This window comes from Larus michahellis, chromosome Z (assembly GCF_964199755.1).
Source record: "Larus michahellis chromosome Z, bLarMic1.1, whole genome shotgun sequence".
NCBI lineage: Eukaryota > Metazoa > Chordata > Aves > Charadriiformes > Laridae > Larus > Larus michahellis.
This window is the reverse complement of record NC_133930.1, coordinates 30305447-30323641: the sequence shown is the minus strand read 5'-3', so window position 1 is coordinate 30323641 and position 18195 is coordinate 30305447. Positions and strand designations below refer to the sequence as shown.

Here is an 18195-nt window from a genome sequence, read left to right as displayed (position 1 = left end):
TGACACCAAGTTAGGCTGTAGTGTTGATCTGCTTGAGGGTAGGAAGGCTCTACAGAGGGATCTGGATAGGCTGGATTGATGTGCTGAGACCAACGGTTTGAGGTTCAACAAGGCCAAGTGCCGGGTCCTGCACTTGGGTCACAACAACCCCATGCAGCGCTACAGGCTTGGGGAAGAGTGGCTGGAAAGCTGACTGGCGGAAAAGGACCAACACCTGGAGGTGTTGGTCGACAGACGTCTGAATATGAGCCAGCAGTGTGCCCAGGTGGCCAAGAAGGCCAATAGCATCCTGACTTGGTATCAGGAATAGTGTGGCCAGCAGGGCTACAGAAGTGATTGTCCCTTTGTACTCTGCACTAGTGAGGCAACACCTTGAATACTGTGTTTTGGGCCCGTCACTGCAATAAAGACACTGAGGTGCTGGAGCATGTCCAAAGAAGAGCAATGAAACTGGTGAAGGGTCTAGAGCACAAGTCTTATGAGGAGCGGCTGAGAGAGCTGGGGTTGTTTAGCCTGGAGAAAAGGAGGCTGAGGGGAGATCTTATTGCTCTCTATAAGTATGTGAAAGGAGGTTGTAGTAAGGTCTCTTCTCCCAAGTAGCAAGTGACAGGATGAGAGGAAATGGCCTCAAGTTGCATCAGAGGAGGTTTAGCTTGGGTATTAGGAAAAATTTCTTCATTGGACCAGGCTGCCCAGGGAAGTGGTTGAGTCACCATCCCTGGAGTTATTTAAAAGATGCGTAGACATGGCACTTAGACATGGTTTAGTGGTGGGCAGGGCAGTGCTAGGTTAATGGTTGGACTTGCTGACCTTAAAGGCCTTTTCCAACCTAAATGATTCTATGATTCTATAATTCTATGATTCTCATTATGCAGTCACACTTCAGTCTGGGCTTTAAATGTGCTATCCCGTACATGATGCTACTTAAGCATCACCAGTATATGATCACCAGCAAGCAAGATTGAAGCTGTGTAAAGGATGCCTAAGAGGCTGCAGTTAAGTGCCCTGACAGCAGCTCAAACACCCTTCAAGTCTTTAACTGTCCTCATTGAGTGTCCCTGTTCAGGCTGGGACCTCCTGTGAAACCATCGTTGGCATGCAGATTTCACACTGCTGGAGGTGGGTATTGGCAGCTGGCCTGCACTGGCAGGGACTGATTTTGGAGTCCTTAGTACTTCTCCTGAAGCAATGATATACTGGCTTCACTGGCAGTCCTCGTATTAGGAGGGCCTTCATCTGCCCATTTGTTTCCTCCTCGTGCTGAAGAGCTCTGCCCCATCTGCTGACACTGTTATTTCTGAGACTACACTGTAAGCTGAATTAGGACTTTAACAACAAGAAAATACCCAACCTGAAACAGAAATGGGCATTTCTGTTTCAGGTTGGGTTTTTACAAATTCTACAATTTTTACAATTTTTACAAATGGGAGGCTGTAGGAACTCCGAAAATTGTCAGGTCAAGCCCAGCCAGCACTTCACATCACCATCTAGCCAGAAAACACACACACTAAACAGACAACTCACAGACAGTGGATGAAACGCTACAGGGATGTCCAAAGGAATCTTTGCAGGAGTAAAAATCATATGCCTGAAGGCTAATAATCTGGAGCTGTTACTAGAAAGCTGCCAAAGTTCTAGTCTTAGGCTCTAATCAAGGTATTATTTTCAACAGAGGGGTATTTCCTTGTAGGAACTGGTACATGCATGAACTTAAGTTCCAGTGGAGATTAACACAAAGTCAAATATTTAACGTGAAGGCCAGTGTTATATAAAGGGTGATGTAGAGTTTAAAAAATAATGTGAAATCGGAAAATCTTTGTTTCTGTGTACTAATAATTCCTGATGTTATCTACTGATTTTCATGGCGATTTTTGGTCACCTGTGACAGTAAGAAAAAGATAGTTGTGGTAAATGAAGTACCAGGTGGATGAGTTCCATGTTATTCAACTCCTGATGTGAAAATTTGCCAAACAGCTTTATTTTCAAAAGGGAAAGCAAATCATTCTGCAGTACAAGTGGTTTCTTTGTCAGGCTGCATTTATTTGGAAAAGCTGATGTGTAGCAACATCATATACTAGCTATCTCCAAATCAGTCTGTCAGAAAAGAATTATTATTTCCTGCCTTTTGAGTGGCACAGCTCAGCTCCTAGATTGCTGTTCACACAAAAACCAGCTACAAGCCTCTTAGAACTGCAAGAAGAAGAGAATGAAATAGAAAGACTCATAGGTAATATATATATGTGTGTGTGTGCACGTGCGCGTATCTGCATACAGTTGTATGACAAGATGCTTTCCAGTTGTATGAGTAGAATGAGAAAAAAAAATGAAAGCAAAATTTGTGAAAACAAGGAGCATCCTTAGGAGCCTTCTACATTAAAACATATTACTTCCAAGTATGTAGAGCAAAATAATAACAGTTTTCAACAGAAGTATGACCGAACAAGCTCTTTTGTTTATTTCAGAAAATGGCAACTTACAATACATCTCACTCAAACAAACTGTACTTCCCTTCTTTAAAGTGAGATTCTCAGTTTGATTTTTTTATTCAAACTTTCCTTTCAGCTCTGTCCCAGCTGGAGTTTTTCCCCTTTAAATAGTGTTCTAAATCATTTTAATGAGGAGATAACCAAACTATTCCTCATATTAGAATAATACCAATCAAAAGAAAACTCTCTGTTCTATATATAATAAAGGTAGGATTCCTTTCTTGTAGTATTGCTTCAAAATCAGAATTTCTTCTTGACTTGAAATTTGCCAAAGTTAGACGACTGTGTAGGTTCCAGGTCCTTTTCATTAAAATGTGAGAGGCTGAAAAAAACTTTTTTCAGGAGGTGTGTTCTCCTGATTTACGCTAGGTCGCAAAGATGGAAGCCATTTTTGTATTTGAACTCAAATGTTTGTGGTGACACTTTGAGAAGAGCAAAAGTAACTATTTCTTGTACAGAACCTAACATCCCTACTGTGCAGATAGGCTAGTTTAGCTTGATTTTTATTGTGTTTTATTGTGTTTTCAATTCATTTAATTGAAACAGAATGTAAGAGCAGGTGAAAATAGCATGCATGCATATCTGAAAGATGCGGTAGACAATTAGTAGAATAAGGAATGCCATGGCTCTCTGGAAATCCTGCCCAGATGACTCACTGGAAACAAAAGTTATTGAGGAAATCCTTCTGTCTGCATTGTTTGTCTGCCCCGAGATGTCTGTAGCCTCCAGAGGCAAGAACTAGGACACTTAGCAAGTGTAAACTTTCAGCAAGGGTAAACTTCTATTGTTTGTTGTCAAAAAAGTTTAGTACTGTGCAAGACAGCACCGGACCTTGAAGCTGATCTGCGGGAGTAAAGGGATGATCTAGCAAGCAAACCTATAATATGAGTGTATTTTTATATGTAATAAAAACCTATAAAAAACTCTGTCACACAGCATGGCTTCATATTGAACTTGTAATTTTCTAGTGGTCACATCTGTGTGCTGTTAATGTCATGATGCTAACAGGACGTAATTTTACTCTAACTGTACAAGAAAATACTAAGTCCTGGCTACCTCTTCAGAAAAACTAGTACAATATGTAGCTCTATGTGGACAGGTCATGCTTTCCTCTCCCAGTGACTGCTTAACTTACGGACAATAAAAATGAGTGGAAGACTACTGGCTTATTCTCTACTGGACAAATAGCACTTAGTAAACTTAATACACAGACTATGTAAATAGCAGAAATTCCTCTTTAGCTTTACAACGTAAAGAAAAACACGTTTGTAAAGCTATTACAGTTCATGTAAAACAATTCCTCTCAATGAAACATAGCAGAATTTAGTGTTTGTCTTTTTTTCTGTTTTTTTTGGCATGGCAAACACAGATCTCACCTTCACCAAAACAGACTCTAACCAATGTCTGCCTTACATATGGAAATACTCTACAAGGTGTACAGCATATGTGCAGTCCATTAAGCCTGCTTTCACAAAAGCAAGATGTAAAATGCTGTGATTTGATGACATAACTGACATGTTTGAATGACTGGAGGAGTCTGAGCTTTGCTGATTAACTAGAATTAATATGAGTACATATAGGAAGGTTTTGAAGTTACTAAGATCCTATTTTATGTGGGTTGGAAACAAACTAATAATGGTTGAGAAATCCTAAACTACTTCTGTTCTGACTAAGTGTATTCACAAGCACACTTTTCTTATGTTTTCCTTGATGGTGTCTGATTTCTGTTGAACAGGAATAATGCTGAAGAAACTAGCCGGGTTGTACAAAAACATGCAGATCTCAGATAAAACACGCATTGGTTAGAGGAATATAAAGCAAATGATCTTTTCTTTTAAGGAGACATTTTCCCTGAAATTTTGTCATGCATCAAATCAATAGGACCTCTCTGTTCTTGGACTCAGATATATTGAAATTGAAAATTGAAGAATGTAGATTCTTACTCCCTTCTAATTACTTCTGTGTCATTACTACTTCTTGTGTCATTTAATCTTGAGTAATTATTTAATCATACCTAAAGTGCACAGGAGTAAAATTTCCATCCATTGTTCTGAAAGCTGATAAACATTAGTTGATTGTCACAGAAGTAAAACAATGGTAAATCATGACTGACAGTCATTGGTTTTGTGTATTAGAAAAAACTGCCACATTGTGATAATGGGAATGTCTCAGATTTCCAAATACAAAACTTCACAAGTCTACTGTACAACTGAGCTATTAAAATGGAAAATATATTATTTAGAACAAATATTTCATTCATGGAAGTTATAAGTGAGATGAGCAGTTGATTGTTAATTTGCACCTTGGTCAGGCATAAATTTAGGCTACATTACAGCACACGGAAAATTTCTGTGCTCAGCATGGCAAAATTGTCAGTTACTGATTTCATCCTTCAGCAAGGTAACTTTCTAACCTTGTAGTTCTCAAAAATAGATGTCAAGTTTTCAGTCTCAGCGTGTTTGTGCTGGTGCTCAGCTGAGTGATCATGAGGGAAGCAAGGTGTCAGGAGCCAGGATGCTGGGAGATTTGTGCTGGGTTATGATTTATACAGAATTCAAAGAGAATGTCAGCTGTCTTTTACAGCGGGTTGATAAATCTACAGTCTAGGCTGGAAAAGAAATGCATTGTCTTTAGAGCAAAGCAAGCAACAGGCTGCAGCAGTTAAATCCGGTTAATTATTATTTCTCCTGATTTTGTTATAGAAGTCAGATTTTTTCCATATTTATTTTCATATTAGACTCCATAGAAATGTAAAGTCACACAATGCTGATTAATAATGTAAATTGTAAGAATTTGAATCTGGATATATCTGCCATTTAATTTCACATGCACTTAATTTCATGAAAAATCAAAGTTACTAGTGATAGCAGTAAAAACAGAATAATTAGTGGATAATAGCAGACAACCACTGGAAGAAACATTTGTACTTATAATAGATTGTAAATATATGGATAAGAAATGAAAAGCATTTGTCAAGGTATTTCTCCCTTTCTTTTTCCCTTTTTCCCTTTCCACCTTCTTTCTCTGTCGCCTCCCACCATCAATCCCATACAATTCTAGAACAGCAAGTTCTAGAATAACAAATATACCTCACAAAGGTAGTGTACCTTCAGGCTTAATAATGAATCACTATATATTTTAAGAGAAGGAATAATCTGCAGCATGCATAGTCTGTGCATAGGTATCATAGGCTGTGTTGTATCTCTTTATTACAGTCACCCTACCTCAGGTGCTTATGATGCGTAAGACCAACTCTCCACTCAGTTGCAACAGTTCTATACTAATGCACATCTGATCATCAGAAGTCATTTGGATGATTATCAGCATCTTGTGGCACAACAATGGGTCTTTCTACATTTGCATTCAGAATCACTGCCTCTTCTTACTTCATTTCTGAGTACAGGATGGACAGAAATTTCTCATGTTGTTGCTCTTCCTCCCCTTAGGAGTTTGTTAGAGGTGCTAGGTTATGTACTAGTCACTGTTACCTGCTCACCTTTCATGGCATCAGAGAGAAGGCATCTGTGAGATTTGCTTCTTGGGACTCTGACGCATGGATGCAGCAAATCCTGCTGCACTAGGTCAGGTTTCTGTCCATCGTGCTGCATGAACCATCTCTTCATCAGCATGGGTGATAGGACAGGATGTATATCTGCATCTCAGCCACTGCAGTGGCCCACATGCATATGAGCATAGACCCTCCTTTTTCATGCTTTCGAATGAATACACCAGCCTGTGAGTCGAGATGGCCGTAAGGAACAGGCAAATTTTTCTTATATATAACAGTAACATGAGGCAGGGGGGTAGGACAGGCAGCAATCCCAGCAGCCTGCAGCAGCATCCATCTGCCATAAACCTCAGGGTGCAGTTTTGCATTACAGCTAGGACAGCTTTATGTCAGGGTGCTGCAGCAGGCTTTTTTCCTTATCCTTATTTTGGTTTGGGGGTATTTTTTTTTAATTGTATTTTTTCACGGTATTGTATTGTAGCCTCAGGATGAGACTGTGCATCCAATTTCATCCAAAGGAAAACTCTTCTTATGAATTTGTTTATTAATTGTTTGCAGTGTGAATTTTCTGCTGGATCAGCCAGATAAACAGACTTGCTGTTGGTGGATCAGGTACCAGGCAAGTGGCTGTGCATGCAGCTGGGATTAGTCAGTGACAGAGCACTCACTTTCAGATCAGTTCAGCCATAATGTGAAACAAATACAATCCTAGTCACTTTAACAACGTGGTCGCTAGACATCTTTAGACCATATAGAGTGATACCACTTCCATGCTGACCATCTTGAATGATCCCACTCCAGTCTGCTCACTCCCAGTCCCTCGTTTCCACTGCCACAAGCACCTTTGCTTTTCTGGTCCTTCAGTGAGCCAGCTCAGGGCACTAAACCAGGAGGAAAATATTTCCGTTTTTTTGTAGTATCCTTCTGTTGATGTAAGAGATGTCAGACATTTGGTAAGTCTCCATTTTCCATGAATCAGGACGCTCTTCTCTCTTTTGCAGTGCGTGACAAGAGAACACGCCTAAGTCCATCTGTCTAAGGTCCTATTTGTACAAGTAGCCCTCTTCCTGAGTACCGTCTTGTTGAGCATCTGAAGAGTTTCCTTCCTCAGATTTGAAAAATGCCTCCTAAATGGAAGGATGTTAACCAGGATTTAACAGAGAAGAATTCTGCTTGTGCTCCATTTCTTTCTCTAAGCCTTCAATGTTTCTTCATTGTAATTTTTCAGTATCTTAAGGATTTTTGTGATTTATTTCCTTTTTTTTTTTGTCCATATTATAATCATCTCTCCTTTTTTGTCCTATGTGTTTCAGTTGCGATCAAGCTTAGAGCTTGGCCAGGACATCCTGACTGACTGCCTCACAATCCAGCCCCTCCAGCCACCCCCGTCACCGCATGATGCTGCAGATAATACCATGGGACACTCTCCAGGGCCTGCTCACGATATTTACCCAGGTATAGAAAAAGACAGATAAACAGCCTGCCTTATTATTGCTCACTTAAGATTAGGGATGATTTTGCAGAGAAAGATGTACTCTAAAATTGATGTCAATCTCGTGACAAGGATAGAATCTGCAAAGTAATATAAAAAGATAGATTTTGAACAGATTTTTACACAATTTTTGAAGGGAGGCAGGACAAATCATATTTTATCCATGAAAAGACCTACTGCCACAAAGAGCAATATTTTTGCTCTATAGGCATTTGACTTCTGCTAGCAATTCACTTCTACCATTCCTTGTAGACATCTGGAATTCATTACGCTTCATTTAAAATCAAAGGAGTATTTTTCCTCTTCCTTATTCATGGATCATATAGTTTTCCGATAGATCTACATTACTGAACTTAAATGCTGCATTAGGAGTTCTCATATTAAGAGTATAAATACAGCGATAAACACATTTATGCTATAAATGTGATAATCCTAATTTATTGTTTCAGTTAAGTATCTGAGATTTTCATATTAAAATACCTAACTCTGTCATACCTGGATAAATGTACAATTGTTGTTCACATTTCAGCTAAATTTGAAACATTTGTTAAGTTATGAGTGATAATACATCTCAAAGCTCAAGACAATGATGGGCAGGATGTTAACATTTTTTAATGCAGTATTTTAGTAGTTGTAAGACATCTGTTTTTAACTTTCAAGCAGAATGCATTACATCTTTCCGCAGTTCAACTTTTAATTGAGAACGAGAGGTAGGAAGTGGAAGAATTGCAGTGCTGAAAATGGCATTATATGAAGTGGCCACTTCAATAAGTGGTTTTACTCTACTGAGAGGCTTGTAAACCTATCAATTCTATAACATGTCAAGGCTGTAGTGAGCTGCAATCTAGTTGGTGATTATGTCTGTTTCTATGACAAAAATAAGGAAATTTAAAGCTGTGATTGACTGTACCCTAATTTATTAAGTAGTTAGTATTACTTGTATGCTGTTAACTTTTAAATGTCCTATTCTGAGTATAGGCTGAGTGTGGCATCTATTATTTGAAAGCTAAAGGAAATTTCAGATTTTAAAGATCTGGTTTTGGCCAGGGAACCTCTGGCGATGTGGTGTTGGTTACAGTTGCTTATTTTATAGTGTACTTTGAGAGGGAGCTTGATAGTGAGGAATGCTGAGATTTAAAAAATAATTTACTGGCATTACCCAGTGTAATGTGCAAAACGGAGCGATAATACAAGACTCTGCTTTTCCTTTTGCTTTCAAACCCCTAGATAGGATGGAAGCTGGGTGGGGACAGCGTGCCAGATGATTTGAGACCAGGTTTTCAAGAAACTGAGGACATTCTCACAGAGATTTCCACTGGAATCTGTTGAGCCCTCAGCCCTTTCACCAGTCTGTCTTCCAGACTATGATTGAGCATCAAACTCTGGTTGCTGTGTGAATCTAAACCTAGGCTGTTAGCAGCTTGAACAAACTGCTGCCCCATGGCTTGTCAGGATCCTAAGGCAAGTAAAGCCGTTGCCTCCAGCCAGCACTTAGCTGGCAATTGTCTGCAGTCGTGACGTCCCATAGACAGCTTCTGAGACTGTGGCATTACTTTTTGTAATCTCATTCACACCTTGTCTTTCAATACTTGGGGTTTACACCATTAGTAGCTATGGATGTTCTTTGATATAGTAATTTATTTTGGTTTTTTGTTACTTGGCACTGCTTCCTATTGTGCAGTAATATTTATAGTATTACGCAACATACTTTTATCAGCATTAATTTCTCTGTAAGTAATAAACTGCTTTCCCTTACATGTGTTCACAGCCATCTATAACTTGACAAATCTCTCCTAGTTTGCTTGTGTTGTTTCACATCAATTAACTGAGGGTATTATGTTAGGTACAGATGAAACCATGTCACTTCATTTTGACAGCCACCCAATCCAGTTGAAATGAATTGTTTCATTAACTACTCATCAGAGCTGCTACATAATAATATACTATGTGAATAAGTGAGATAACTCCTACAGGGAGGGAATTATTTTATTGAAATAGCAACATGAAAATTATTCATGCCCCAAGGAGAGAAAAGCAAAACATATGAAAGCTTAGTGTCCTGCTTTAGAGAAGCTACCTTTCAACTTCTCTGAAAACAACATTTTTTCTAAACATAAAGAAAAACTTTGAGACTTTTCTGAAAAATAAAATATGTAGTGTTTACTGGGAACTGTTAGAGACAGCATATTAGCTGAAATGTGTCTGTGCTATTTTTCCAGTAGAAACAGGAATAGATTTCCATTCTTCCAATGCTGTCAAATCAAACTTTTCTCACTTGAAGGTTACTTTTCTTATCGTTTATGCACATTTAAAGCAAAGGTAGGTTTTATCCTTTCCTAAGAGATCTACAGAATAAATGTTTGAAAGCAAACTATTAAAAATATGTAAGAGATGGCAAAAGTAGACATTTAGATGTTGATCCATTTCCACTTACCATAGTACAACAATGCCTCTAATGATCACCATTTCTCTGTACTGTGAAAGTACAGAAACTGCAAACGCAGATATATTTAGATGAAATACAATTAAATCTTTTTGATTATGTATCTATTACTTAAGAATAAAGACTGCATAAATGTTTTTTATTGTGGCTTTTATGACTTCATAAAAGAAATCTGAACTGAGTATAATCTTATTAATACAGTGAGGTAACATGACAGGTCCTTTGCTTAAAACTAACACAAAATTACATTTACAGGTCTAAAGTTAACCAAGCATAGAATCATAGAATGGTTTGGGTTGGAAGGGACCTTAAAGATCACCTATTTCCACCCCCCCTGCCCTGGGCAGGGACACCTCCCACTAGACCAGGCTGCTCAAAGCCCCATCCAGCCTGGCCTTGAACACTTCCAGGGATGGGGCATCCACAACTTCTCTGGGCAACCTGTTCCAGTGCCTCACCACACTCAGAGTAAAGAATTTTGTCCTAATATCTAATAGAAATCTACACTTTTGAAGCCATTACCCCTTCTTCTATCACTACATGCCCCTGTAAGTCCCTCTCCAGCTTTCTTGTAGGCCCCCCTTCAGACACTGGAAAGCTAATATAAAGTCTCCCTGGAGCCTTCTCTTCTCCAGGCTGAACAACCCCAGCTCTCTCAGCCTGTCTTCATAGGAGAGGTGCTCCAGCCCTCTGAGCATCTTTGTGGCCTCCTCTTGAGTGGGCAGACTTTGTAAACTCTCCAGTTTTCTAGGTGCCTCCAGTACTTGGATGCCTTCAGTATCTCTGATCTACCTGCAGAACATCTGAAGAAAAATACAGAGACCATCAATGGAGATGGTCTATATGACAGACCCACTCTGGAGACAGGCTTATTATCTGCATAGTGTGATTTTGACTTCTGCTCCACTTCTTAATGCCTGATGGCTTCTTAAGTTCCATGCACACTGGACTGAAGACAAAAAGTCTTCAGATTTACCGATGAGCTGGGCAGGATCAAGGCAACACAGGCAGCATGTTTTACATTTGCTGGGCTTACCACTTACGGCTCAACACAGCAGGACAGTACGCGCCCACATATTCCTGGCCACAGAATCCTGTAGGGAAGTATGGGCTCCCTAGGGGAGGTGAGAGGGAGAATATAAGGAGGTGATGCTCCTAAGTGCAAAGAGCATTTCAGATTTTTCCTTCCATGCACGAGTAAATCCCTTGTTCTCAAGGGCGGCATACATATTGCTTATAGAAATGGAAGGTTAAATATAGGAATTAAAACACTATTAAATAAATAAAAATAAATGAAAATGAATAAATATAAATAAAACACAAATAAAAATAAAAAAAAAGCTACAAAATGGAACATTCACACTATCTTATTCTATATGGAAAGAATTCTCAGCCCCACTCCAAATTCCTGCTGGCAGTAGTAAGAGGAGAGGTATTTTAGCGGCAGAAGTAGATTGACAAGAGTGCTGATTTGACAGTAATAAATCCAAGATAGTAAATTATACCATTGGTGGTAATTTGCAAAGAAGAGGGTGATTCTTCTGCATTTAAAAAATGTTCCATGAAACTACAGGTTTCTGGCTTCATTTAAAAAAAAATATTTTTTTTTAGGCTTTGGATTCTGTAACTTTTTTAATGCTTCTTTTCTGTCTTTTTTTTAAAGGAATCTTATTCAGAAAGAGCTTTTTCTCTTCCAACCACCTAATTTGCTCCTATGCATTATAAGAATGCATGTGAATTTAACTGCTCATAGAGAAACCTTTGCAGAGATGTTCTCGTGGAAAATTCTTATGTGTTGATAAATTGATTTGTGATGAGATTCCAGAAATGAAAGCATGGCTCTTCACTCTCTGTGTGTGTAATCCAGTCCAAGGTTCACATTCAGAATTAACAGGTTATATCCGTGTTGCAAATTGTGGTGTAGGTTGGGTTTTTTAAGTGATACAGATGAACAGCATCAACAATTCTTTGTTTCATTTTGGTTTGGGGGATTTTTTGGGTTTGGATGGGTGGTTTTTTTCAGCATGTCTGAATCTTTAAAAAATTACTGGAAGTGTGTTAGTTATCTTGTGTTGATAGGGAGAAAAGCCTTGTTGTAGGAAGCCTTTTTGTTAAGTAATACGTACACTTAATTCTGCATCTTTCAGTGTGGACCTGCCTAGTGGTGCTATATTGGAGTCAGCGAGCATGCTGGTTGCCACGAACATTTGGTCTGTTTCATACCATTCAAATCAGGTGTTTAACGGGATCAGGCACTGAAAAGACATTCCTTTGTGTAGATATTTCCTGCCAGCACTTTGAGGAAGTAGCTCACATTTAACAGCTAAACCAGTAGAAAAGCTTGCCACACACACAGCTCCCAAGAAAAAGTCGTCAAGTTATCTGGCACTTTCTTAGTGTCCAACGTTTTCTGCCAGTCTCGTAAGAAATGACCTGTCACTGCCTATATTTATTGACTGCCAGTAGACTGCCAGTGGCAGACTATGCTTCCCTTCAACTGGTATTTACAAGATTCAGGTAGTAGCTTGGACCAACACCGTGTCTACACCAGGAAGTTTTAATAGTAGCATTTCCACTGGGAGGCAGCTGCCAGCATTGCAATTTCACTTCATTAGGTGCCCACGGAGGTGCTTTTGTCAGCAACAGTACCCCTATGCATCAAGAAGCAGCACTGACAAAACACGTGTTGCACTGCCTGCGGGTGTTATATTGTCTCCCACACCATCATTCACGGTGCTGCTCTTGGAGGCTTCATTACAAGGCACTGTGGGAGACCAGGTAGGCTCCTCTGTCATGCTGTGATCATGTAGCATACCCCGTGTACAGAAATGTGTTTTTGCAGCTAACATGCATGCTTTTTCTTCCTTAGATACCCTACCTGCCCCTCTAGTCCCTGCCACGGTTCGCTCTTCCTTTACACTGTGCACTGTCTCTTCATCAGAAACAGAAAAAAAATACAGAGAAATTGCTAGGAAACCTAGCCAAAAGGTACTACCGTAGCAGATACTGATATGAGGGTGAATATTGCAGTGGGCTTTAGGTTGCTCCAGTGCAGAGAAAGGACAGATGGTTGCTTGTGCCTGGCTGCAGATAACCTTTTCGAGGGGACAGAGTCACCAGGCCTTGGGCAGTGCTGTAGGAACCTGTGCTACCACTGCAGCCTGAACCAGCTAGAAATGTGCAAGCACAGCTTAGAAAATACGTGCCTGAAATCCTTATCATGGTTGTGGCAGAAGCACAGGTATGACAAGGAAGAACACCTGTTGTTACCTTATGCTGGAAACCCAGTCATAGTCCAGCCTTTTTACTCCTAATCAACCACAGACTCAAAAAAAACCTCATTTTAAACTCAAAGATCACAGTACCGGGAAACTAAGTCGTTGTTTTTTCTTATACATTTTAATGTTTTTCACATAGAAAAATGAAAGTTACCCTATATTTGCAAGTAATAACTTAAATAGTCTCTGTTTTTATTTAGATAATCAGGGTTTTCCTTTGCAATGTACTAATTTGCTAAATATTCTCTCTGATTATTCTGCCAGAATGTGCATTTGGTTGTTTTCCAGTATTTTCTTCCACACTGCATGTAAGCCTAAAATAATAAGTTCAAAAGGTCATTTCTTTGTTTCCCCCCCTGCATTTGTCTTGATGCTACTCTGAGAGACGGGTGCGGAGAGACTGACTTTTGGTGTGCATGAGCAAAGTGGGAAAAAAACAACAAAAGCTGCCTTCCCCTGTCTTAGGGGGGCTTCTTCCTCAGCCCTTTCTTAGTGAGTCACTCTGCTGGCATAGGTGATGTCTCATCTCCCTGTGGGATCTGCATCCTCTGTACCTCTCAAGGTTTGGGAAGCCTTCTACTGTCAGAGGCTTTCTGACACTTTGTTTGTGATTAAGAGGCTCTGGTCCATATAAGAATTAGGAAACGGGAGATGCTAGTGCCAAGGATATACACAGGCATTTTCGTTGGTCCTCCTGGCCACGTGGCAGGGCAGCCTCCACTCCTCCATCTTTGCCTGCGCATGTGTGGCTCATGCCAGCTTTGCCTAAACTTTTACATTACCTCTGCAGCATCTATATTAGGTGTTTTTATTCACAAAGTGATTTCCTGTCTGTCATCTTGCACTCTCTGTCATTTCCACCAGCTGAAAGATTCCAGGACTGCTCTTTAATGAGGCTACAGCATAATTAAACTCCGGAGCCTTTCCTTAACTCTGCCTTAGTCTGGTGAATAGCTAGTATGTCACAAAGGCTGACTTGTGAGGCTAAATAGAGGCTTTCCAGAAATAGGCTGAGGACTTGGGAGATGAGTGGACTTTTTACCCTTTTAATCTTGGGTAGCAACGTTCAAAATTGTGACCTGTGAAATCATTTTCTTGGAGACGATCTATGGTGGGGTTACTCCTAAAGTAGTGTTCTGCTAGGACTGCAGCATCCATGCAGGTGTTTTAGCCTAGAAGGATCTTTTACAAGTGACAATGCCCTTTGGGGAACTAGTTTAAATTCTAGGATTTTGTCAATAAATTTGAATCATTAGCTCCAACATATTCACTAACATAACATAAGTTTTATAGGTAGAATTTTATTCTGTAAACTAGGCTAAACAAAACTTTTTTATAAAGAGACTGGAAGATATGACAGCCAAACAGTGAGAGATCATTTTCATGTCATAGACAACCTATCTAGTTCATTCTCGGGGTTCATAAAATATTTAAGAGCATGTATTTGGCTGCCATTCAACGTTGATATAAGATACCTGACACAGATGTCAATAAAAATAAGTGAGTAGCGGGATTTTTAGAAGGATTTAGTAATCAGTGTCTTAGCTTCTGACTGCCTGATATAAAGAACTTCTGAAAATGAGGTTACAGGATTTGCGGTCAACTATTTAGGAGGATGGAGTCCTGTGTCGCTTTTTGTTTAATCATCAAGAACGTTTCCTTATTTGGAATGTATACAAGAGCAAGCTTATAGAAAATGATGAAACTGTTAATGCTAGTTTTAAATTCCTAGGGAGTCTGGAGACAATAACAGCAATATTTGAGTTTGGGTTGACCTTTTAAGAAATTGGGGATTTTTGCAGCTGAGAGGAAAACGTAGAAAGTATTTCACTATTTATGAAACTGTGCTTTCTGTTCACTAGCTCTAAAAATATATATCTTAGGCACTGTTTGCCACCTCTTCCACAACAGAAAGCTACAGAAAATTTTCAGCCTTATTCAGACAAAATTCCCAAGACAAGGAGCACAGCTATGTCATGGCTCATTTTATGAAGGTGGCATTTGGGAGTAGCAAAGGTTATTTAGGTGTTTTTTTTAATGTGGGTTTTTTTTTTCTTCCCTTCAGACAGAAAATAACACTTGAGAAAAAACAGTCAGTTGCTAAGAATTGGCACTACAGCTTTTGGTGTGGTGTTACCCATTAGTATTTGGTCAGTTAATCTGTCGCCTGCCTGATGAGGGTTATTTCTCTCCTTTTGCTTTCAGCAGCCGTGTTCCCCAGCACACAGACAAGTCGAAGTGGAACAGCAGCTGGGGCAGTGTCCTTGTCCCACCCCAGCAGCCGCCCTTCCCCAGGACGTAACGTACAGGGTAGTCCTCTCCATCCTTCCCCACAGTTACCTCTTCTCTCATCTGCGGACTCAGAGAGGTAAGACCAGCCCCTGCTTTTCCCACACAGAGCCTGGGGCAGGACTGCCTTCAGAGCCACCAGGGTGGGTAGAAACTGAATTGTCACTGTGCAGAAAGTCACTGGTGGCAGCCCCTGGGTAACGGTTGTTCTGGGTATGGGTTTAGGAGCGGAAGGAGAGATGAAAGGGGCTGTTATCCCAGCCTAGGCAGGGACGCTTTCCATGCATCTCCATTACACTTCATCGGGGGTTGTAATGATAGGATGACAGATAACGGTTTCAAACTGAAAGAGGGTAGATTTAGATTGGATATTAGGAAGAAATTCTTTACTGTGAGGGTGGTGAGGTAGTGGAACAGGTTGCCCAGGGAAGCTGAGGATGCCCCATCCCTGGAAGTGTTCAAGGCCAGGCTGGATGGGGCTTTGAGCAGCCTGGTCTAGTGGGAGGTGTCCCTGCTCATGGTAGCGGGGTGGAACTAGATGATCTTTAAGGTCCCTTCCAACCCAAACCATTCTGTGATTCGGGGACTTCCTCCAACCTCCTCTTGATCTCCACCAACGTCCGGACCTAGGAAAGTCATACTGTCTGGGACGCTAAACTTCAGGAGAGCCCAACCATACGTTACAGAATGGAGGCCCTGAGATTCATGTTTCTGTTTGCTTGTGGTAGGAGAGTCATATTCTGTCGATATTCTCTCAATACAAAGCATTTCTGTAGGAACTTGGTATATTTTTTTCTTGGCGTTTTATTAAGACGAATAGATAATTAAAGAATTTTTAGTTCACTGGTTTGAGAGCTTGATTTACAGTCAGGATTTATTTTATGCTGGCTAGGGACAAACTCCTTGACCTTTGCTGGTTCAATGATTTTAGATATTTCAGTGATGTGAAAACAAATTGCTTGAAAGTGGTTTGATTTTCATGTTTATACATTCCTGAACCATTTTCGACAATCTTTCCAATTATTTGTATAGCATATGGTATTATAGATTTCCACTTGGTTCATTGAACCAGAAGTCTACTAGATCACAAGACTGAAGAGGTCTAAGCAAATAGGTTTTCAGTGGAAATGTCAGAAAGAAACACCATCACACAAAATACTGAATTCTTACTATAGGTATATGGATACTTAAACATTATTTTGTTAATCTCCCTGTTTTTCAGTGCTCTAAATGATAAATTTCTGTATTTCATTAATGTATTTCAAAGTGTTTAATTTCCTTGAATGACAAAAATGACAGTAATTTGGAGAGCAAAAAGTATCCAATTATAAACCTGAAAAGAACATTCATTAGATTTCAGTTACTGATAAATGAGCATAATTTCTTTGGAGGAAAGCAGTACTCACTCTGCCTTGTATCAGGAAGATGGAAGAACATGATGGCTCAGGGAACTGACAACAGGTAGAAGTGCTTTTTTGATTTCAGATTGCACATATGAATTCATCTAGTTCTGGAGCCACTGGAAGTTGTTGAGTTTTTGTACACCACTGTGAGATGAAGCTTGCTGTTTCATGATCTTCGGAGCTTATCTAGTGGTTTGATCCTTCCTCCCCACTTCTGGCTACACAGTCCTAACCTTTTTCCTTGGCTCTGTCCCTCTGTACAAACTCTGGGGCTGCCCATGCTCTCTTGCCTGACCCAGAGGCTTTTCTTTCCTCCCCAGTACAGTTTTCTCTCCAGTGCATGAACTGTCCCAACACCTATATCCAACAACTGCCAGAGCACGAGGTGACAGGCAGGGAAAGATCAATGGTTATTACAGGTAAAAATTTCATGATGAAGGACAGTGATCTTCTCATTAGCCCATTTCTGAGGCAGTTATTGGTGTAGGACCATAGCAGACACATTTAGAGTATGACTTAACTCACTCAGTCCCTCAATGCGTTACAGACCTCAGGATTACTATACTATCAGGATACTATACTAGTACTCTACAGAACAATAATAATAAAAAGATAGTGTGATACACTCCTTTCTCATGCGTTAACTGTATAGACTCTCTCTAAAAAGGCTTTAAGTGCTAATTCCCATACGTGGAGCTACTTTGGATTAAAACAGAGGTGCCAGTATCTTCATTTACATAGTGTGACAAACGGCAATTGAAATACAGAAAACAAACAAAGCATTACAGCAGTGTTGGTTTGACTACGGAACATATACTGCAAATTAAGGGAATTGTTTAAAAGAAAAACTAATTCAGAATATGCATCTTAAATCTAATACAGTCCACTCGCCTTGGGACCCTGTGAGTAGGCTGTCATTTACATCACTTCATGGGTGTGATGATAGCTGTGAAAATGTGAACTGAACAAACCAACGCTTAAGTACACAAAGTGCCAGAGACAGCATCTTCAAAAGGTGTGAATCACCCTCTTTCTCCCAGTCTCATCATTGAGAGGACTGCAGGATTTAGGGGTGTGAGAGGGGATTTGTTCCCCGCATGCTGTGTGGCTCCTGACGCGCTGTGTCTGCCTGGGGTCATTCCAGAGCCAGGACTGGCTGACCAGCACTGGCCCCTGCAGTAGCCTGGATTTGTTGGACTGAAGCTGGTCCAAGCTGGCCTGGCTGCTTTGGTGACTCTGGGGGCCAGTCGTGTGCCCCCCACATTTCGGACAGCAGACTCAGGTTTGTGAGTGACA

General features: G+C 40.2%; 1 protein-coding gene across 1 annotated transcript in view; it reads left to right on the top strand.

The window, feature by feature from the left end:
• The window catches only part of GLIS3 (GLIS family zinc finger 3), a 158190-nt gene that overhangs the window by 123741 nt on the left and 16254 nt on the right, over positions 1-18195 (top strand). Inside the window, exons 6-7 of the mRNA XM_074570675.1 lie at positions 7308-7449; positions 15413-15575. Coding sequence (XP_074426776.1) covers positions 7308-7449; positions 15413-15575 — 305 coding nt within the window. The remainder of the gene's footprint in view (positions 1-7307; positions 7450-15412; positions 15576-18195) is intronic.